A 19,828-nucleotide genomic window follows, 5' to 3' on the forward strand; every position below is an offset into this window, starting at 1 on the left:
GGCTACGGCCATGTTCGGATGGTTTTCTTGTGTGCCACCGGCACTGGTACCACAAATACAAATTCCATTGATGTTCATCTATTTTGTTGATTTGATTGTGATTTGATTTTCACTTGCCTCAACAGGTCTTCACAAGTGTCACAGGAAGGAAGGAAGGTATGCACAGGTGGACTGACTACGCCCAAGTAGGGGCACGGGTTATGGCCTGACTAGTCTTGCCGGGTCTTCGGTTGGGTTTTTATGTGCCACCGACACAGGTGCCAGATGAGGCTGGCGAACGGCCACGATCGGATGGTGTTTGTTATGTGCCCACGTCACAGAGGCAGTCGATGCGGTACTGGCTACGGCCACGTCGGATGGTTTACTTGTGTGCCAACGGTACTGGTACCACAAAGATACAAATTCCATTGATGTTCATCTATTTTGATTTGGTTTGATTTGATTTGATTTGATTTTCACTTGCCTCAACAGGTCTACACAAGTGTCACACCACTTGCCTCAACAGGTCTTCACAAGTGTCATAAGTAGGTGTCACACACTTGCCTCAACAGGTCTTCACAAGTGCATAAGTAGGAAGGTATGCACAGGTGGACTGACTACGTCGCCGGGTCTTCGGATGGTTGTTTTTATGTGTGCGGTACTGGCTACGGCCACGTTCGGATGGTTTTCTTGTGTGCCAACGGTACTGGTACCACAAAGATACAAATTCCATTGATGTCATCTATTTTGATTTGGTTTGATTTGATTTGATTTGATTTTCACTTGCCTCAACAGGTCTACACAAGTGTCACACACTTGCCTCAACAGGTCTTCACAAGTGTCATAAGTAGGTGTCACACACTTGCCTCAACAGGTCTTCACAAGTGTCATAAGTAGGAGGTATGCACAGGTGGACTGACTACGTCGCCGGGTCTTCGGATGGTGTTTTTATGTGCCACCGACACAGGTGCCAGATGAGGCTGGCGAACGGCCACGATCAGATGGTGTGTTTGTTGTGCCTACAGCACGGAGGAGCCAGTCGATGCGGTACTGGCTACGGCCACGTTCGGATGGTTTTCTTGTGTGCCACCGGTACTGGAACCACAAAGATACAAATCCATTGATGTTCATCTATTTTGATTTGGTTTGATTTTCACTTGCCTCACAGGTCTTCACAAGTGTCACACACTTGCCTCAACAGGTCTCCACAAGTGTCACACACTTGCCTCTGCCTCAACAGGTCTTCACAAGTGTCACACACTTGCCTCAACAGGTCTTCACAAGTGTCATAAGAGGGGAGGTATGCACAGGTGGACTGACTACGTCGCTGGGTCTTCGGATGGTGTCTTTATGTGCCACCGACACAGGTGCCAGATGAGGCTGGCGAACGGCCACGATCGGATGGTGTTTGTTGTGCCCACAGCACGGAGGCAGTCGATGCGGTACTGGCTACGGCCACGTTTGGGTGGTTTTTTTGTGTGCACCGGCACTGGTACCACAAAGAATACAATTCCACTGATGTTCATCTATTTTGATTTGTTTTGATTTGATTTTCACTTGCCTCAACAGGTCTTCATAAGTGTCACAAGAAGGAAGGTATGCACAGGAGGACTGACTATGTCCCAGGTAGGGGCCACGGGTTATGGCCTGACTGTCTTGCCGGGTCTTCTCACGCACAGCATACTTCCATAGGTCTCGGTCTCTAGACATTTTCTTAGTGAGACCTAAAGTTCGAAGGTCGTGCTTCACCACCTTGTCCCAGGTTTTCCTGGTCTACTTTCCACAGGTTCCCTCACTGCTAGGGTGTAGCACTTTTGCACACAACTATCTTCAGCCATTCTCCATCACATGACCATACCAGCGCAAACGTCTCTCTTGCACACCACAACTGACGCTTCTTAGGTTCAATTTTCTCTCAAGGAACTTACACTCTGACGGTTATGAACACTGACATTACACATCCATCGGCGCATACTGGCTTCATTTCTTGCGAGCTTACGCATATCCTCAGCAGTCACGGCCCATGTTTCACTACCATGTAGCATGGCTGTACGTACACATGCATCATACAGTCTGCCTTTTACTCTGAGCGAGAGGCCTTTTGTCACCAGCAGGGGTAAGAGCTCTCTAAACTTTGCCCAGGCTATTCTTACTCTAGCAGTTACACTTTCAGCACACCCACCCCCGCTACTGACTTGGTCTCCTAGGTAGCGGAAGCTATCAACTACTTCTAGTTTGTCTCCCTGGAACGTGTGGCAGAAGTTGGTCTCTGCACATTTCCAGTGTTTATTGCTCCTGAGCATTTGCCACAGACAAAAACTATTTTCCTAGTTAGCCTTCCTTTGACATTGCTGCACCTCTTATGTGTCCATAGCTTACACTTGTGCATCTTATAGAGTTTCTACCTACACCTTTTTTACAGATCGAGCAGGCCATCTACCTGAAGGCGTATGTGATTGATCTACCTTCCTACTTATTAGGACTTTGGTTTTGGCTAGGTTGATTCTAAGGCCCTTCGATTCTAATCCTTGTTTCCACACCTGAAACTTCTCCTCCAGTTCTGATAGTGACTCAGCAATTAGAGCAAGGTCATCAGCATAGAGGAGCTCCCAGGGGCATCCTGTCTTGAATTCCTCCGTTATTGCCTGGAGGACTATATAATAGGAGGGGACTGAGGACTGAACCTTGGTGGACCCCAACCTCTACCCGGAATTCTTCACTGTACTCGTTGCCAACCCTCACCTTACTAGCAGCGTCTCTGTACATGGCTTGCACAGCTCTCACCAACCATTCTTCTATCCCTAGTTTCCTCATTGACCACCAGATAAGGGATCGGGGGACCCTGTCAAAGGCTTTCTCCAAGTCAACAAAAGCCAGGTACAAGGGCTTATCTTTGGCTAGGTATTTCTCCTGCAGCTGTCTACCAGGAATATAGCATCAGTAGTACTTTTCCCTGGCACGACCCAAACTGCATATCATCTAAGCTAACTCTCTCTCTAATTAGTTGGGCTATAACCCTCTCCGTAACCTTCATTACCTGATCCAGCAGCTTGATGCCCCTGTAGTTATTTGTCTCTAGGGCGTCGCCTTTACCTTTGTAGCAGTTGACTATTATGCTGCCTACACCAGTCATTGGTATGCCCTCGTGTATCACCTGGTTAACTATACGGGTGACTAAGCTATAGCCGACACCACCAGATATTTTGAGCATCTCTGCAGTAATCCTGATGGGCCTGGGGCTTTCCTGTTTTCATGCTTCTAATTGCCTTATCTACTAAGGAACTGTTAACTCGGATTGCTGGTCCCTCTGTTGGGTCGACATTCGGAGACTCTCTTTATCCCATTCATTTTCTTCATTCAGCAACCTATCATAGTGGCGTCTCCAAGCTTCTCTCTTTGCATCCTCATTAAGCGCAAGTGAACCGTCATCCTTGCGAACACATTTCTCTCCTACCACGTCACGATTCTCTCTCACACACTGTCTTGCAACACGAAATACCTCAAGTCTTTCATCCTCACGACGCAGGACATTGGCAAATTTTTCCTTATCTGCCTCCCCTCTGGCTAGATAGACCTGTCTCCTGGCTTCCCTTCTGGCAGACTGATACACTTCCCTGCTACCACCGTTCTTCCAGGCCTTCCAAGCCTGTTTCTTTTGTCTAATAGCCCTGTCAACAATATTGTTCCACCACCACGTTATTTTGGGTCTTAAGGGGACTTTGCACCAGCCACAGATCTGGTCAGCGGCTTTCAGCAGGTTGTCCCTCAGAAGCGTCCAGTTGTCTTCTACCCCATGCGTAGTATACTCCCTTCCATTTCGTCTAAGGCTTCAAATAACATATCTCTAAATCTCTGTCCATTCGCAGGGTCTTTAAGCTTCCAGACCCTTCTTCTCCATGTTGGTCGTCTTCTAGTCGCCCTCTAGTCCTGATCCTAAAGTCACTACTACCAGTCTATGTTGTGGGGTGCATTCTTCACCTGGGAAGGTTTTGGCATTTATAAGCAGCCATCTTTCCCTTTTCTGGCAAGGATGTAGTCGATTTGGCTAGTATGCCGGCCCGATCGGTAGGTGACCAGGTGGCTTGTCGGTTTCCTGAAGTTAGTGTTGCAAATCATAAGACTATTCGCATCGCAGAACTCCAGCAGCCTGGTTCCCTCCTCGTTGCGGGAACCATAACCGTAGCCTCCATGCACGCCATGGAAGCCCCCAGCACATCGTCCAACATGCCCATTGAAGTCACCAGCCACAAAGAGAAGGTCCCTGTCGTTCGTCAATGATGTGGTCTGCAGTAGGGTGTCATAGAAACAGTCTTTCTGTCCATCAGGTAGCCCTGGCTGAGGGGCATAGGCCGATATAATAGTTGCTAAACTATGATGGAGCACTAATCTAATCTTAATTATTCTGTCACTTACTCTGACTATATATATATATAATATATACATACATACACAAAAACACACATATACATATATATACACACACACATATAACATAAACATGCACAATGGGCTTCCACACAGTTTCCATCTCCCAAATCCACTCACAAAGTATATATAGGCCCAGAGCTATAGCAGAAGACATCTACGTATTGTAGTTTGAGGGAACTGTAATGTGAAGGACAAAATATATTTCACCTACCTCTTAGTGTCAGCTGTCCAGCTGTGTTGAATCCAAGACATGCCCTACCTGTCTCACCTATTGCTAGTAGCTACTGCTAAAGCCCTGCCTTGCTCTTGCATCCATTCACCACAACTGCCTCGAGGCCAAAGGGGACCATGCTGGTCCTACTTCCCTCCATTTGATGCTCCCTCTTTCTCTTCTAATGGGGCCCCTTGGCCATTGACATCACTACCCTTTCCTTCCAGTTCACCTTTATTTAAATAACCTCTACATAAATATACTCTATTTATACTGGGCTTCTTTTCTTCTCTACCATGTACCAACAACATATGGACTTCTGAAAACTTTTCTTTTTCAAAACAACAGAGTTATACTTACTTCTCTTAACTAACTTTGTAGGTATCGGAACATCATCATTTGTTGCATCACCATTCATTATATTGCCATTCTTCACGTCACCATTCTTTGCATTCTTTTCAGGTTGTTCTTCGGTAAAATCATTTTGTTGATCAATCATCATTTGCAGAAGATCTTTCCTGAACTATTAAACAGAAAATTTAATAAGAGAAAAATGAATAAGGGGAAAAATTATAATCCATATAATATAAAATGTTAGTCCTTTACTGGAGTCATTCATTCTCTTTCCGTCTGTCTTTTCTTTTTTTACAGCATTCAGCTGTAAAAATCCTGCCAAAACAGTCACAGAAGTCTGGTGCAGGCTTATGCTTGGCTGGTTCCTGTCAAATCATCTCACCCATGCAAGCATGGAAGCTGGATGTTAATCAATGATGATGTTTCAGTTCTATATTTGTTCAAACCGGCCATATCCGGCCAGAATTAATTCCCCTTTATTTGTTCAAACCGGCCAAATCCGGCCGTAAATGACCACTCTACGAAATGGCTAAAAAAATAAACAAATGACGTTATTAAATTCTCGTAGCTTTGAGATAATGCGAGATGAAGCCTTTCCCGCCTTTATTCAAGTATAAATACTGTGAAATTGTTTCGACCACATGGTTATTTCCACGTGTGAAGAGAACTATACGTTTGTTGTGAAAAAAATGGCGTCAGCAAGTAGCGATTCCGATTTTGAAGGCTTTACCATTGATGATGTTGAAGATATCAACGAAAACAAAAGTCTTTTGACTTGGAATGAGTCTGATATTGATATCAGCGATTATTCGTCGGACGAAGAAAATTTCGATGACGAAAGTGAAGAAAATGAAAGTGATGAAAACGATAGTGTAAACAAGGCAACATGGTCGAAAATTACGACACCAGTAACAATTTCTGATTTTACAGAAAACACTGGTCCACAACATGATTTACCTCCTGATGCTCAACCACTGGATTATCTATTTTTATTTTTGCCTCAAAGTTTTTTTGAAAATGTTGCGGAGCAAACGAACAAATATGCCCAACATTTAATTTCTGTTCGTGGAAGGAGCGATCCGCTATGGCTGCCAACAAATACTGCGGAAATAAGAGCATTTTTTACGATCAACATTATGTTTGGAGTCAGACAGCTTCCTCGACTGTGGAACTATTGGAGTCCCGATGTAAGGTATGGCGATCCATATATTTCAAGCATCATGTCGAAGATGAGGTATTCGAAAATATCTCAGTATTTGCATTTGACTGATTCTTCCAATGCTCCCAACAAAAACGACCCAAACTACGATCCCCTGTACAAAGTACGTCCGGTAATCGATTTACTCGTACATAATTATAAAACTATTTATTTACCTGGAAAAAATCTCAGTGTAGATGAAGCGATGATAGGATTTAAGGGCAGAGTACATTTTCGGCAGTACATGCCTGCCAAACCTACTAAATGGGGGATCAAGGTATGGGAAGTTTGTGAATCGGAGACAGGATACTGTGTAAACTTCGATGTTTACACAGGTAAGAAATATAATGCGAAAAGACCACATGGATTGGGACATGATGTTGTATGGTCTCTTACACAACCTTTTCACCATCAGCACCGACACCTCTATTTCGATCGTTTTTTTTCTTCAGTGGCTTTGGCAGAAAATCTTGCACGTGTAAGCACTTACATGTGCAGCACTGTTATGGGAAATCGTAAAGGTTTACCCCATGAAATAAAAGCAAAATTAAAAAAAAGAGGGGACATTTTGCAAATGCAAAAACAAAATTTGTTAGTTACTGCATTTAAGACAAAAGGCAGATTTTATTTCTGTCTTCTAATGAACAAACTGGTGTTGGGGCTGAGGGGAAACCCCTCGTGAATATTGCTACAACAAATATATGGGTGGCGTAGACAAATCCGACCAATATCGGGCATATTAACCCAGTTGGTCGACCTGGGAAGAAATGGTGGAGGTACATTTTGTGGTTTTTAGTTAATTTAACTATAGTAAATGCCCACATTGTTTACGTAAAAAGCCACAAAGTACCTCCGCCACCGAAAGACTACGACCACTTGAAATTTCGGGTTGACATTGCATCTCAGTTACGTGAGGGCTTTTCTTCTAGAAAGCACAGAGCTGGGAGAAAAGCAAAATTAACTGAGGTGGATGTCAACAGAGAAAATGTTGACTTCCATCAAATGGAAAAAATAGATGGAAGAAAAAAAGTGTGCAGACTGTGTTCGCAACAAAAAAAAAAACTGCGAAAGGGTACCAGATCGAAACATCCTACATGTGTTCGTTTTGCCAAGTGCCCTTGTGTAAAGGGTGCTTTGGACAGTTTCATGACAGAAATATGCCATAAATGTATAATTTTACATATTCCTTTTAATTTTATAATATAATATGTGAAAGTGAGAACTACATATTAATTTTCAGTATGTTACACACCTGTATTCACCTTTGTCTCACCTGTTAATGAGATTTTTTTATTAGATGCATTCTGTTACGTGAATGAATTCATTAAATTGTATATGAGTGCATAGCCAATGGTATATTGACTAGTAAAAGAGTTTTTGTACTTTCTTTTCAATGATGACGTTTGAATGAAATATAGAAAAAGAGTAAAATCTTGTACTGATTACACCTGTATTTTAATTCATTCAAATTAATGTACCTCATCTTGAAAAATGTAAAATTGTTGGCCGTTGACATCTGGGATAATTTTAGCAGCAAATCAAACAGGTAAGATGTATTAAGAATATGAATTTTAGTGTTTATTCATAATGTTATTGTTTTTACACCTGTTAATTAAATTTACCTGCCCATAAAAGTCAAATGTAGTGAGAAAGATCAGCTAAAATTACGTAATTATAAACCACTGGCATTTAAGCACCCATTTACAAAGTTTCAAATCTGTATGTAGAAAATTAACAAAGTTACAAGTAAATATTGTGGACACCCCACTTGAACCTGAATAAATCCAAATTAATCTGAACAGATAAGCATTACATTTGACAAGTTAATCTGAACACTAAAGGGTTAAGAGATGAGGAATTATGTACATTATTAACATTCAACGGATATTTGTCCTCATCTTGTTTGTTGTTAACACACATTTCGGCTGTTATACCCTCCAGCCTTCTTCAGGTGTCTTGGGGAAATTTCAAGCCTGGGTTCTCATTCCTAAAGTATTTTTTAATGTTATTATTAGTATCATTAGTAATAATGCCCACAGGTATATGGTGTAGAGGTTAAGTGTACGGGCTACTAACCCCAAGATTCTAAGTTCGATTCCAAGCAGTGACCTGAACAATAATAATAATAACAACATCGAAAAATACCTTAGGAATGAGAACCCAGGTTCGAAGTTTCCCCAAGACACCTGAAGAAGGCTGGAGGGTATAACAGCCGAAACATTGTGTTAACAACAAACAAGATGAGGACAAATATCCGTCGAATGTAAATAATGCAAATGATGATGTTTGCTGTGTGTGTGTCTTCTCAAATAAGACAACTTATGGCATGAAGTAAAAAATGTTCAATTTATAAAAACAAAACACTGAACTTTACCTGGCCATTACCTTGTTTTCGATCTGCCAAGATTTTCTTGCATAAATCATAAAAGAATTTTCCTGATCGAGTTGCAAGCACTTTTGTGAATAACAGGAACTTGAAAAACTTGCGTGAAAGAACTACAAAGATACAAAAGAATGAAGTGTTTAACTGACAGTGTGCATGTGTGTGCCTACGTGTGTATTTATATGTGTGTGTGCATGTATATATAAGCATGTGTGTGTGTATGTGTGTGTGTGTGTATATATATATTGATAGAAATGGTAAGACAACAAAAGAATGAAAGAGACCTCGATATTATGTAAATAGAGGAATTTATCTGTGAATGTAATATGTGACAATTATTCAGTAGCCATGATAAAACTCCGAGTTTCAGATGTCGTGGTGGAAATGCACGTCACCATCTCTTCAGTTATCCGGCCATCGGAAAAAATGCTATGAAAATGACGCCATAGCAATTTTTCCGATGGCCAAATAACTGAAGAGATGGTGGTGTGGATTTCCACCCTCACATCTAAAACTCAGAGTTTTATCATGGCTACCGAATAATTGTCACATATTACATTCACAGATATATATATATATATATAATATATATATATAGATATATATATTATATATATATATATATATATATATATATATATATATATATATATAAAATACAAAATGGGACAAGAATGCAAAACATCCAGATAGACGATACAAAGAAAACAAAGATGGATCATTCGGAGTTTTCTTTCCTCAGTCAAGTTCTAGATTATCTTTACAAAGTAAAATCTCATTGACTCAGATGAGTCAAACATTTGCTTAACTCAAAGTGAATTAAAGACCCATCAATATAATAATAGTTTATAGTTACTCCCATTGTAAGAGAACTTGAGTCAAGTGGCCATCAGATGTTTTTGCTATTATAATTTAGTAATACTCTGTTATATACAAATTGTACAGTAATAAGGATGTATTTTCAAGAATAACAAAACGGAAGTTAGTAAACATACTTACTTCATATTTAGTGTTCAAGTGTATTTGAAAACACGAGTTGAAACACATGATATTTGTATGATTATGAGAGGATTACAATGTGTAGTAGTCGTATGTTTTGATAGTAAATTTCTTTCACAGTAGTACAACTCTTCATAGCATTACATTAAATTATAACAGTGTTATTATTTTGACTCCATTCCTATAATTTACTTTGTTCGACTTACATTGAAATTTCAAGTTTCTTTCAGTCTATCTCTTCAAGCTTCTAGAATATATTCCGTTCTTTAGTTCATGAAACAACTTTTAAAAGTATTGCAATTTTGAGTTCAAACGTTTTGTGCCCAAAACTTTTACTGTAAAAACGTAAATTTTTAAAAGTAAAATTTTGTAAAATAAACTTCTCTTTAGTTTTAATCTATGCATATAAGAATGTTTATCATGATTGTTTTTATGGTTTTATACTTTTTGTGATCTAGTTATGTTTTATAAAAATATATTTTATTTTTTATTTATGATTTGGTTTATGTCTATCATTGTTTGAATTGCATAAAAGTGTTTTTTCTCTAATTTATATAGTATATATATATATATATATATATATATATATACATACACACACACACATAGATACATATATATATATACACACACACACACATAGATACATATAATATATATACACACACACACATAGATACATACATATATATACACACCACACACATAGATACATACATATATATATATATAATACACACACACACATAGATACTACATAATATATATATATATATATATATATATACACACACACATAGATACATACATATATATATTATATATATATATATATACACACACACATAGATACATACATATATATATATATATATATATATATATATATATTATACACACACACAAATAGATACATACATATATATAGATATATATATATATAATATACACACACACACATAGATACATATATATATATCTATATATACTAATACAATTGTTCGTTTGTTTTCCACCTGCCTTCGTCTTTTGTTTATTTTCATAAAGCTTCCCGTTATATATATATATATATATATATATATACATATACATATATATACACACACCACACATAGATACATATATATATATACATATATATACACACATATATATACATATATATATATATATACATATACATATAATATACACATTTATATACATATATATATATATACATTTATATACATATTATATATATATATATATACATGACTTTCTGAAGGATAGAAGTCAGGTGGTAGTAGCCAATGGGGCCACTTCCATTAACACACAAATAGTGAGCGGTGTTCCGCAGGGCACTGTTTTGGGATCACTACTGTTCATAATGGCCCTCTTAGACATGCCCTCAACCACGCAGAGAGCCACGATCACAAGTTACGCAGATGATACAAAAGTTTCACAGGCAATACAGAACCCTGAAGACACTAAGCACCTGCAATGTGAGCTGGACAAAATATACAAGTGGGCTGAAAAGAATAGCATGCAGTTCAATGCTGAAAAGTTTCAAGCTTTACGCTATCAGCATGCAAAACTGAATGCAATACCCAATGAATACACTGGACCTGGAGGGATTGCAATCCCAGAGGCACAATCAGTGCGTGACCTGGGTATTCACATGAGTGATGACGCAACCTTTCATGTACATGTTGCTAAACTGGCAATGAAATGTAGACGGCTGGCCGGATGGATTCTTAGAACCTTTAGAACAAGAGAACAAGAAACCATGATGGTCCTCAGGAAGACACTTGTCCTAAGCCACTTTGACTATTGCTCTCAGCTATGGTCACCATCCAGTGTCAAGTTGATCACAGAACTTGAGGCGATTCAATGAAGCTACACGAAGAAGATAGCCTCTGTGCAGCATATAAGCTACTGGGAAAGACTCAAGAGATTAAAACTCTATTCCTTGGAGCGTAGGCAAGAAAGATATGCCATAATATATATCTGGAAGATCCTGGAAGGACTTGTCCCAAACTTTGGCATCGAGAGTCACACAAATGCCAGAACCGGGCGCCACTGCGTGGTGCCAAGGACTCCAAATTTGCCATCAAGATGTAGGACAAGATACTGTGATAGCCTGGGCTTCCGAGGCCCACAGCTCTTCAATATCCTCCTGAAGAACCTGAGGGACCTGCATGGTGTAGATGCGGATGTCTTTAAAGTAGGACTGGATCTCTTCCTGTCAGGTGTCCCGGATGAACCAACTTCATGGCAGGAGGTGCAGATGAGGGCAGCTGCATTGAACTCTCTCATGCACCAAATGGCAGTTGCTAAAAAGCATTTGTGAGGTAAAATCATGTAGCAACACCAAATGGCGGTGCCCCAGCATGGCCACAGCTCATGAGCTGAAACTGGAAAAATCAAAAAATCAATCAAAATCAATCATACGCATTTATATACATATATATATATATTGATCCATTCTTGTTGCTTTTTTCCTATTTGTAATCACCCCACTTTGTCGTATGGTTAACACCATATAGATTTCCGGTGCATCCAAGTTAAGTACCATATTCATGTGAATTCATTAGAACTCACTTGAATCTCAATTGCTTAAACCGTATATATATATATATATATATATATATATACACATTTATATACATATATATATACACTAGCAGTATCGCCCGGCGTTGCTCGGGTTTGTAAGAGAAATAACTATAAAGCATTTTTAGAGAGTTATAGCCAAAAAATAGCAAAAAAATGGGAAAAAAAATTATGGTAAATTTTTTTTGATAGTTAAAAAGGTCGAGTTGCGTCCCCTAGACCATCTGTGGTTTGTGTTTCTGATTGTCGACCCCATGTCGAATTTATCGATCTTTTTCAGAACTGGGGGAACTTTTCAAAACTTTCGCTGCGTTAGTTTTGAATTATGACATTGGGCTATGTGTGTGTCAAGTTTCATCAGAATCGGTTGAAAGCCGTGGTCAGGGTGAGGGTACAACCAAACAGACACACAGAAACACACACAGACAAACTGCCGTTTATATAGAGATATATATATATATATATTGATCCATTCTTGTTGCTTTTTTCCTATTTGTAATCACCCCACTTGTCGTATGGTTAACACCATATAGATTTCCGGTGCATCCAAGTTAAGTACTATATTCATGTGAATTCATTAGAACTCACTTGAATCTCAATTGCTTAAACCGTATATATATATATATACACACATTTATATACATATATATATATACACATTTATATACATATATATATATACATATTTATATACATATAAATGTGTATATATATATATATATCATCATCATCATTTAGCGTCCGTTTTCCATGCTAGCATGGGTTGGACGGGTCAACTGGGGTCTGTGAAGCTGGAAGGCTTCGTCAGGCCCAGTCAGATCTGGCAGTGTTTCTACGGCTGGATGCCCTTCCTAACGCCAACCACTCCGCGAGTGTAGTGGGTGTTTTTTACGTGCCACCTGCACAGGTGTCAGACAGAGCTGGCAAACATATATATATATATATATATATACATACATATACACACATATATATATATATACACACACACACATATATACAACAGGCTTCTTTCAGTTTCTGTCTACCGAATCCACTCACAAGGATTATGTCAGACTGAGACTATAGTAGAAGACATTTACCCAAAGTGGCAAACACTGGGACTGAACCCAGAACCATGTTGTTGGGAAGCAAGCTGGTTACCACACAGCCATATATATATTATCATCATCATACGTATACAACCACATATATATGCATAGATATATATACATCCATAAACATACACACATACTCACTTTTATATTATATATATAAACTAACAGCAAAGCCTGGTTTCACCCGGTCTGTTTGGATGATGTGGCTGTGATTGTTTTCAGTTAGGCATAATCTATAACACCGTTTCTCGACCTTATCATTTTGGGTCCCCTGTTTTGACTGGAGCCTCCAGATGTATGAAAATTTCCTGACTCCCTGCTCCCTGTCAGAAAACAGCTTCAGGATTTGTGAAGAATGAATTTGTTATGTAATCTGTTTCTGAGAACTATTCTATTGGGCCTCTGTCTAATCATTAAAACATTGATTTAATTATGAACATAGAAAAGGTCATGTTATAAATTTTTTAGGATTGTTGATTTACGGAAAAAATTATGTTAAATTTTTGAAATGCAAATATGTGAATGAAAATTAAGTTCAGACCTCTACATGGTAGTTAGACCTGGTAGAAATAGCTGCCAAATCCCTCTCAAAACACCCTACTGTCTTAATCCAACAATTCTGCCTACTATGTAGTTCGCCTGAGAAACTGTAACTAAAGATTAAGATTATTAACCTTACAAAGAAGTGAAAGAAGAGAGACAGCATAGAGAAAGTTTTGGCTGACTGTCATCCTGTACTCCCCTTGTTGCTAGCGAAATGGTATATGCTGGCTGTGTGAGCAACTGGTTGTTTTAATGGTGAAACAAACAGGGAAATTCCATTAGAAAAAGTTTTAATCGGTTTTCTCGGTAAGTATGGGGGCTAGGAAAAAAATACAAACCGCATTCCAATCTATGCACCCATCCCCACATGTGTGCCATTTTTCACACGAATCCACCCAGCCGTTTGGCTGTGAACCTCAAGACAAGAAAGAATACAACGATCGCCCATGTTCAATTTATATTATAGATTACATTGGATTAAAAAACAACTGTAAAATATAAAGGAAACGTAAAAAGACAAACAAAGGGTCAACTAACAACCAATGACAAAGACCGATGCAAATCGATTTCTGCGGACCAAGTATGTGGCATTCTTGACAAATGGATTGTCTGGATTCTTCTGTGAGTTAACTTCTACACCAAAAGCTGTTGTAGCAATAACATCCATGGTAAAGCAACCAAACAGACTGGAATGGAAATGAGAAAAAATAAAATGTGTAATGTGGGTTGTCATCATCAGCATCATCATCATAACTATCATTGTTTGTCATCATTACCATCAACATTGTCTTCCTCGTCATCACCATAATGGTCATCAACATCATCATTATCAATATCATCATACTCATAGTTGTCATCATCTTTAGTATCATCATCAATATCTTCATTATTATTCTTGTTATCATCATTATCATCATCGTTGTGATCATCATCATCATCACCATCATCAACACTGTCATCACACCTGTCATCATCTTTAGCATCATGATCATCATCATCCTCATCATCTTTATCATCATCAACGTCACCACGGCTGTCATCATCAGCTTCATCATCTTCATCATTGTCACTGTCATCACCACCATTACTACTTGTTTTTAACGAGTCATAATCACCCTTGCCAGTCATAGAGGACTTCATGTCATGTGCACAACATCACCAGTGAGAAAAATCATCATCATCATCCTTTTATACCTACAGGGTGTCCCAAAAGTCACTAATGGCTTTCACTAAATGCATGAAATTTTGATACAATATAAACGACATAATGGAAATTAATATGCACATGTCAAATTTTGAAACACCACTACATCACATATGAAAAATTACATCGCTTAAATGGCAGTTGGACATTAACCGAGTTGAGCTGGAGGCAGGAAGCAGCAGTAAGAGCAACAGTAATAACAACGACAACTACAACAAAAAGAAGATAGGTCACCAAATGCCAGTACTCACCGGTTCACATCCACGTCTTCCCCTGTTTTTGCAAAATTGTTGCAGGTTTTGTCCAAATTATCAGCTGCTGTCTGTACGAGTGGTTGCATCTTGATTTCACAAAGGAAGAGAAAGGAATGGAAAGAGAGAGAGAGAGAGAGAGAGAGGGAGATTACAATCAAATTCCATCACATTGAATGTAGTGCTACATGTGTTTGTGTGGAAAATGCAAGCACGAGTCTGCCCTGCCTGGAGTAGCTACACCAACAGAGGTGCCACTTCATATGAACAGAATAGGATCACAGGAATGCAAAAGAAACATGAGTTGTGCAAGTCTAGAATCAAATCCTTGCCTTCATTCCCAACAGACTACTGGCACCTGTCTATATATATATATATATATATATATATACACACAGACACATACATATATATATATAAACATACATATCTATCTATCTATCTATCCATCTATCCATCTATCTATCTATATATATCTATATCTATATATTTAATTCTAACCGTACTTTCAGCTCAGAGCAAGTAAAAAAGTAAAATAATACATATATATATGATGGGCTTCTTTTAGTTTCCATCTACCAAATTCACTCACAAGGCTTTAGTCAGCCCAAGGTGAGAATAGAAGATACTTGCTTAAGGCATCTATATTTTATCTTTTAAATACTAGGCAAAGAAAGAAAGTAGTAAAAATTCTTTGAGGTGGTGCTCCAGCATGGCTGCAGTCACATGACTGAAACAAGTAAAAAGTAAATAATAAAAAAAATGTCTGTGCATATGTATGGAAGCTGATCATGTACATAGATTATATACATAAAATATACCTCTTTAAGCTTTTTGGCTGAAAAATTCGGTGACAGAAGTGTCCTTAAGTATTTCCAATGTTCATTTTTGGCATTAAGGACCATTTTCGTGGAAAAACTATCCATAGGAACAAGTTTCTGAAAGGAAATTTGAAAACGTAAAAGAGAGAAAAGGCAAAAAAAAAAAGCATTATCTCAAATTGTCAATTTCAAATTTTGGCACAAGGCCAGCAATTTTGGGGAGGGGTCAATTACATCGACCCACCCAATGTTCAACTGGTACTTATTTTATCGATCCCAAAAGGATAAAAGATAAAATTGAGCTTGGTGGAATTTGAACTCAGAATGTAAAGATAGACAAAATGCTGCTAATGAAAAGATAGACAAAATGTCCGGTATGATGATGATTCCGTCAGCTCACTGCCTACTATCTCAGATTATTAACAAATATTTTGTCAAGCTGATAGAGACCTCCATACATTAGTTTGAGACTTTGTAAAAATAGCAGCCAAATATTCCTCAAAACATGTGTTGTAAGATTTTTGAAATGTAGTTCTAGGAATACTTTGGCTTCTGGTTACTCAACTCACTTGGCCTTTGTTGTTAAATGAGACCCAAACCCTCTTTTCTTGGATCTTCCACTACAGCTTTTGGGACTCAGCTTTTTTGTCATAAAACTGCTGTAAGTTTGTATGTACACATTTGTTGTTTAATCGGGGTCTGTTTGATGAGGGTTTCACACTGGAATGTAATACAATAACCATCCATTTTTCTACCCACCCACTATTCCTAAGAACTTTGTGGGGATAGAGTCCTCAGGCACCTCCTCCTTAGGGTCCTGTCAGAAGCAGCTGCCATTAAACTTTCCTGATGGATTTCCAAGAATCACAAACTGGAACTATGGATTTTACCCAACCATCCCATTTTTTGGCCTCCCCTTTAGGTCTCCTGTCGGTTGGCTCAGCTGGGATTCTGACTTAAGATCAGCCAATGAAGTATTCTGGCAGACCATCCATCGACTTTGTAAGAAGAATCCTCTCCCACGGTTTCCTTTAAGAACTCAGTTGAAGGTTCTTCACTCTATAGAGGGGAGCATCTTTGGTAAGTGGAGAAAATACTTTGCCGATCTCTCTAAATCCATTCAGAAATTTGACAAAGAAATCTGACAGCTAAAGAGTTAATGTTTGAAATGATAAACTGACTTACATATCGGTTTGTGAAGTTATGGAACTGTTTCACCATTATTTGTTCCAACATCTCTGGATCTCCAATCAGCACTGCTGGCTGTCTTCCAAGATAAAAGCTAAAAACCAAAAATATATATAAATAAGCAGTTTGGCAAAAGAGACTGACAAAATAAATGCCAAATGTTAAAAAAAGTACTAGAGTCAGTTTATTCAACAAAACCTTTCAAAGCATTGCCACAGCTTGGCCATGAATAAATGACTGAAACAACCAAAAGATAAATGGAGATACAATTTCTGTGTAAATAGATGTGTGCTAAGAAGTTTACTTTCCAACCACAAGGTTCTGTGTTCAATCCCACAATGCAGCACCTTGGACAAATGTGTTCTATAGCCCTGGGCCACCCAAACACTTGTGAGTGAATATGGTAAGTGGAAACTGAAAGAAGTCCATTACACACACACACATATATATATGTATATATACATACATACATATACACACACACATATATATATATATATATATATATTATATATATATATATATATACAAACAAACACATACAAATATACATACATATATCTATATATATATAAATATATAGGTGTATGTGTGTGTGTATTCATGTATGTATGTATGTATTCAAATACCAAATCTTTCCTTGAAGACAGGAAGCAGACTTACTGTGGTATTTTGATGTGTCCTGTTGCATACTCATGTCATTTTGCTTATAGCACCTGTAAATTATGATTATTGCACAACTCTTGGCTTCCTGAAACAGCTGTCAAGTTAAGAGATTACATAATTTCTTTAGATTTTATTGTTTTTGTTGTGTTCCATGTGAATATATATATATATATAAGTCAAACCTAACTGCATTTATCTGTATGCATGTGTGTATGTATGTGTGTTTATGCTTGTGTATTCTTGCCTTGACATCATGCGATGGTTGTAAACAAGTGCCCCTGTCATACAAGCAGTGTCATTGATTTCCAGTATTCTGTGAGAACATGTCTGGACTTGGATCAATATTTCCTGACTTGGAAGCAGGTGAGGTTTATTGACAGGAAGAGCATCTAGCTGCAGAAAATCTACCTCAGTAAACTCCATACGACAAATGCAAGCATGAAAAAGGGGACTTTAAAACGATGATGATGATGATGACAATGATGATACCTATTTCTTTACTACCCACAAGGGGCTAAACAGAGAGAGGACAAACAAGGACAGGCAAACGGATTCAGTCGATTACATTGACTCCAGTGCGTAACTGGTACTTAATTCATCAACCCCGAAAGGATGAAAGGCAAAGTCGACCTCTGCGGAATTTGAACTCAGAACGTAATGGCAGATGAAATACGACTACGCATTTCGTCCAGCGTGCTAACGATTCTGCCAGCTCACCGCAATGATGATGATACCATCACCCCTTCTGCCCCACATACATACACTGTGGAGAATTTACACACACACATCTGTGTGCGTGTGCATGTGATTGAGTTTATTATTCCTCTTTCACTTCAGTAAACATAAAAGAACTTCTCCAACCAACAGATATGTTATCTGGTTTTAAGTAAACAAAATGTGACCCATTTAGTCTATTCACAGCTATTTGCTTTGTATACTTTACTCTTTGTCCATATATTTCTGCACAATCACCATCAGCAACATTAATATCAGCATCATCATCATCATCATGTTGTTTTGTCTGCTTTCCAGTGCAGTTCAGAGGAGAATTATATTGAGCCATTTAGATTTTAACACAATAAATATCAGACGTCATAAACACCACATTGAATCAGGAATACAAAAACCAGCTCTGTGGTGAGACACAACCTTTGTGAAACTAGTCCAGTAATAAGTCAAGGACCATGTTTTAGTACAATCCAAGTAATCCTGTGACTAATTATACTACATCACTAATTAATTATTATACACTGTTTTAAACTCTAGTACTCATCTTCACAATATCATTTGTCAATGCTAACAAGATAGAATATTTTACTAATGTTGCAGAGAAGAAGAGCACTGCTAGAAGAGCAGGTAGAGATTTAGGAATGGTAGAGGTGAAAGAATGGTAGAGGCATAGGAATGGTAGAAAAGTTGGAATGGTAGAGGCACAGGAATGGTAGAAAAGTTGGAATGGATGAATAGTAAGAATGGTAGAAGTGCAGGAATGGCAGGTGAACAGAAATGGTAGAAGAGTTGGAATGGTAGAGGAATAGGAATGTTAGAAAATTTGCAACGGTAGAAGCACAGGAATGGTAGAAACACAGGAGTGTTGAATAGCAAGGGTAGTAGAGTCACAGGAATGGTAGAAGTGCAGGAATGGTAAACGTGCAAGAATGGTAGGTGAGCAGAAATGGTAGAAGAGTTGGAATGGTAGAAGAGTTGGAATGGTAGAAGTGCAGGAATGATAGAGGTGCGGGAATGGTAGAAGCCTAGGAATGGTTGAGGAGCAGGCATGGCTGTGTGGTTATGAAGTTCATGTCCCAACCATGTGGTTTCAGATCCAAATCAAACCCAAGGCTTCTTTTTAACTCCAGCATTTCTTCTATCAATATTTTTTGCCAAACAAGTAAAAGATTTTTTTTTAAA

General features: G+C 38.3%; 1 protein-coding gene across 1 annotated transcript in view; it reads right to left on the minus strand.

The window, feature by feature from the left end:
- Positions 1-19,828, minus strand: part of LOC115224815 (cytochrome P450 3A14) — a 38,996-nt gene that overhangs the window by 4,454 nt on the left and 14,714 nt on the right. Inside the window, exons 4-9 of the mRNA XM_029795741.2 lie at positions 17,249-17,345; positions 16,064-16,180; positions 15,243-15,331; positions 14,325-14,473; positions 8,545-8,666; positions 4,979-5,141 (exon numbers count right to left, since the gene is read on the minus strand). Coding sequence (XP_029651601.1) covers positions 4,979-5,141; positions 8,545-8,666; positions 14,325-14,473; positions 15,243-15,331; positions 16,064-16,180; positions 17,249-17,345 — 737 coding nt within the window. The remainder of the gene's footprint in view (positions 1-4,978; positions 5,142-8,544; positions 8,667-14,324; positions 14,474-15,242; positions 15,332-16,063; positions 16,181-17,248; positions 17,346-19,828) is intronic.

Source organism: Octopus sinensis, linkage group LG26 (assembly GCF_006345805.1).
Source record: "Octopus sinensis linkage group LG26, ASM634580v1, whole genome shotgun sequence".
Taxonomy (NCBI): Eukaryota; Metazoa; Mollusca; class Cephalopoda; order Octopoda; family Octopodidae; genus Octopus; species Octopus sinensis.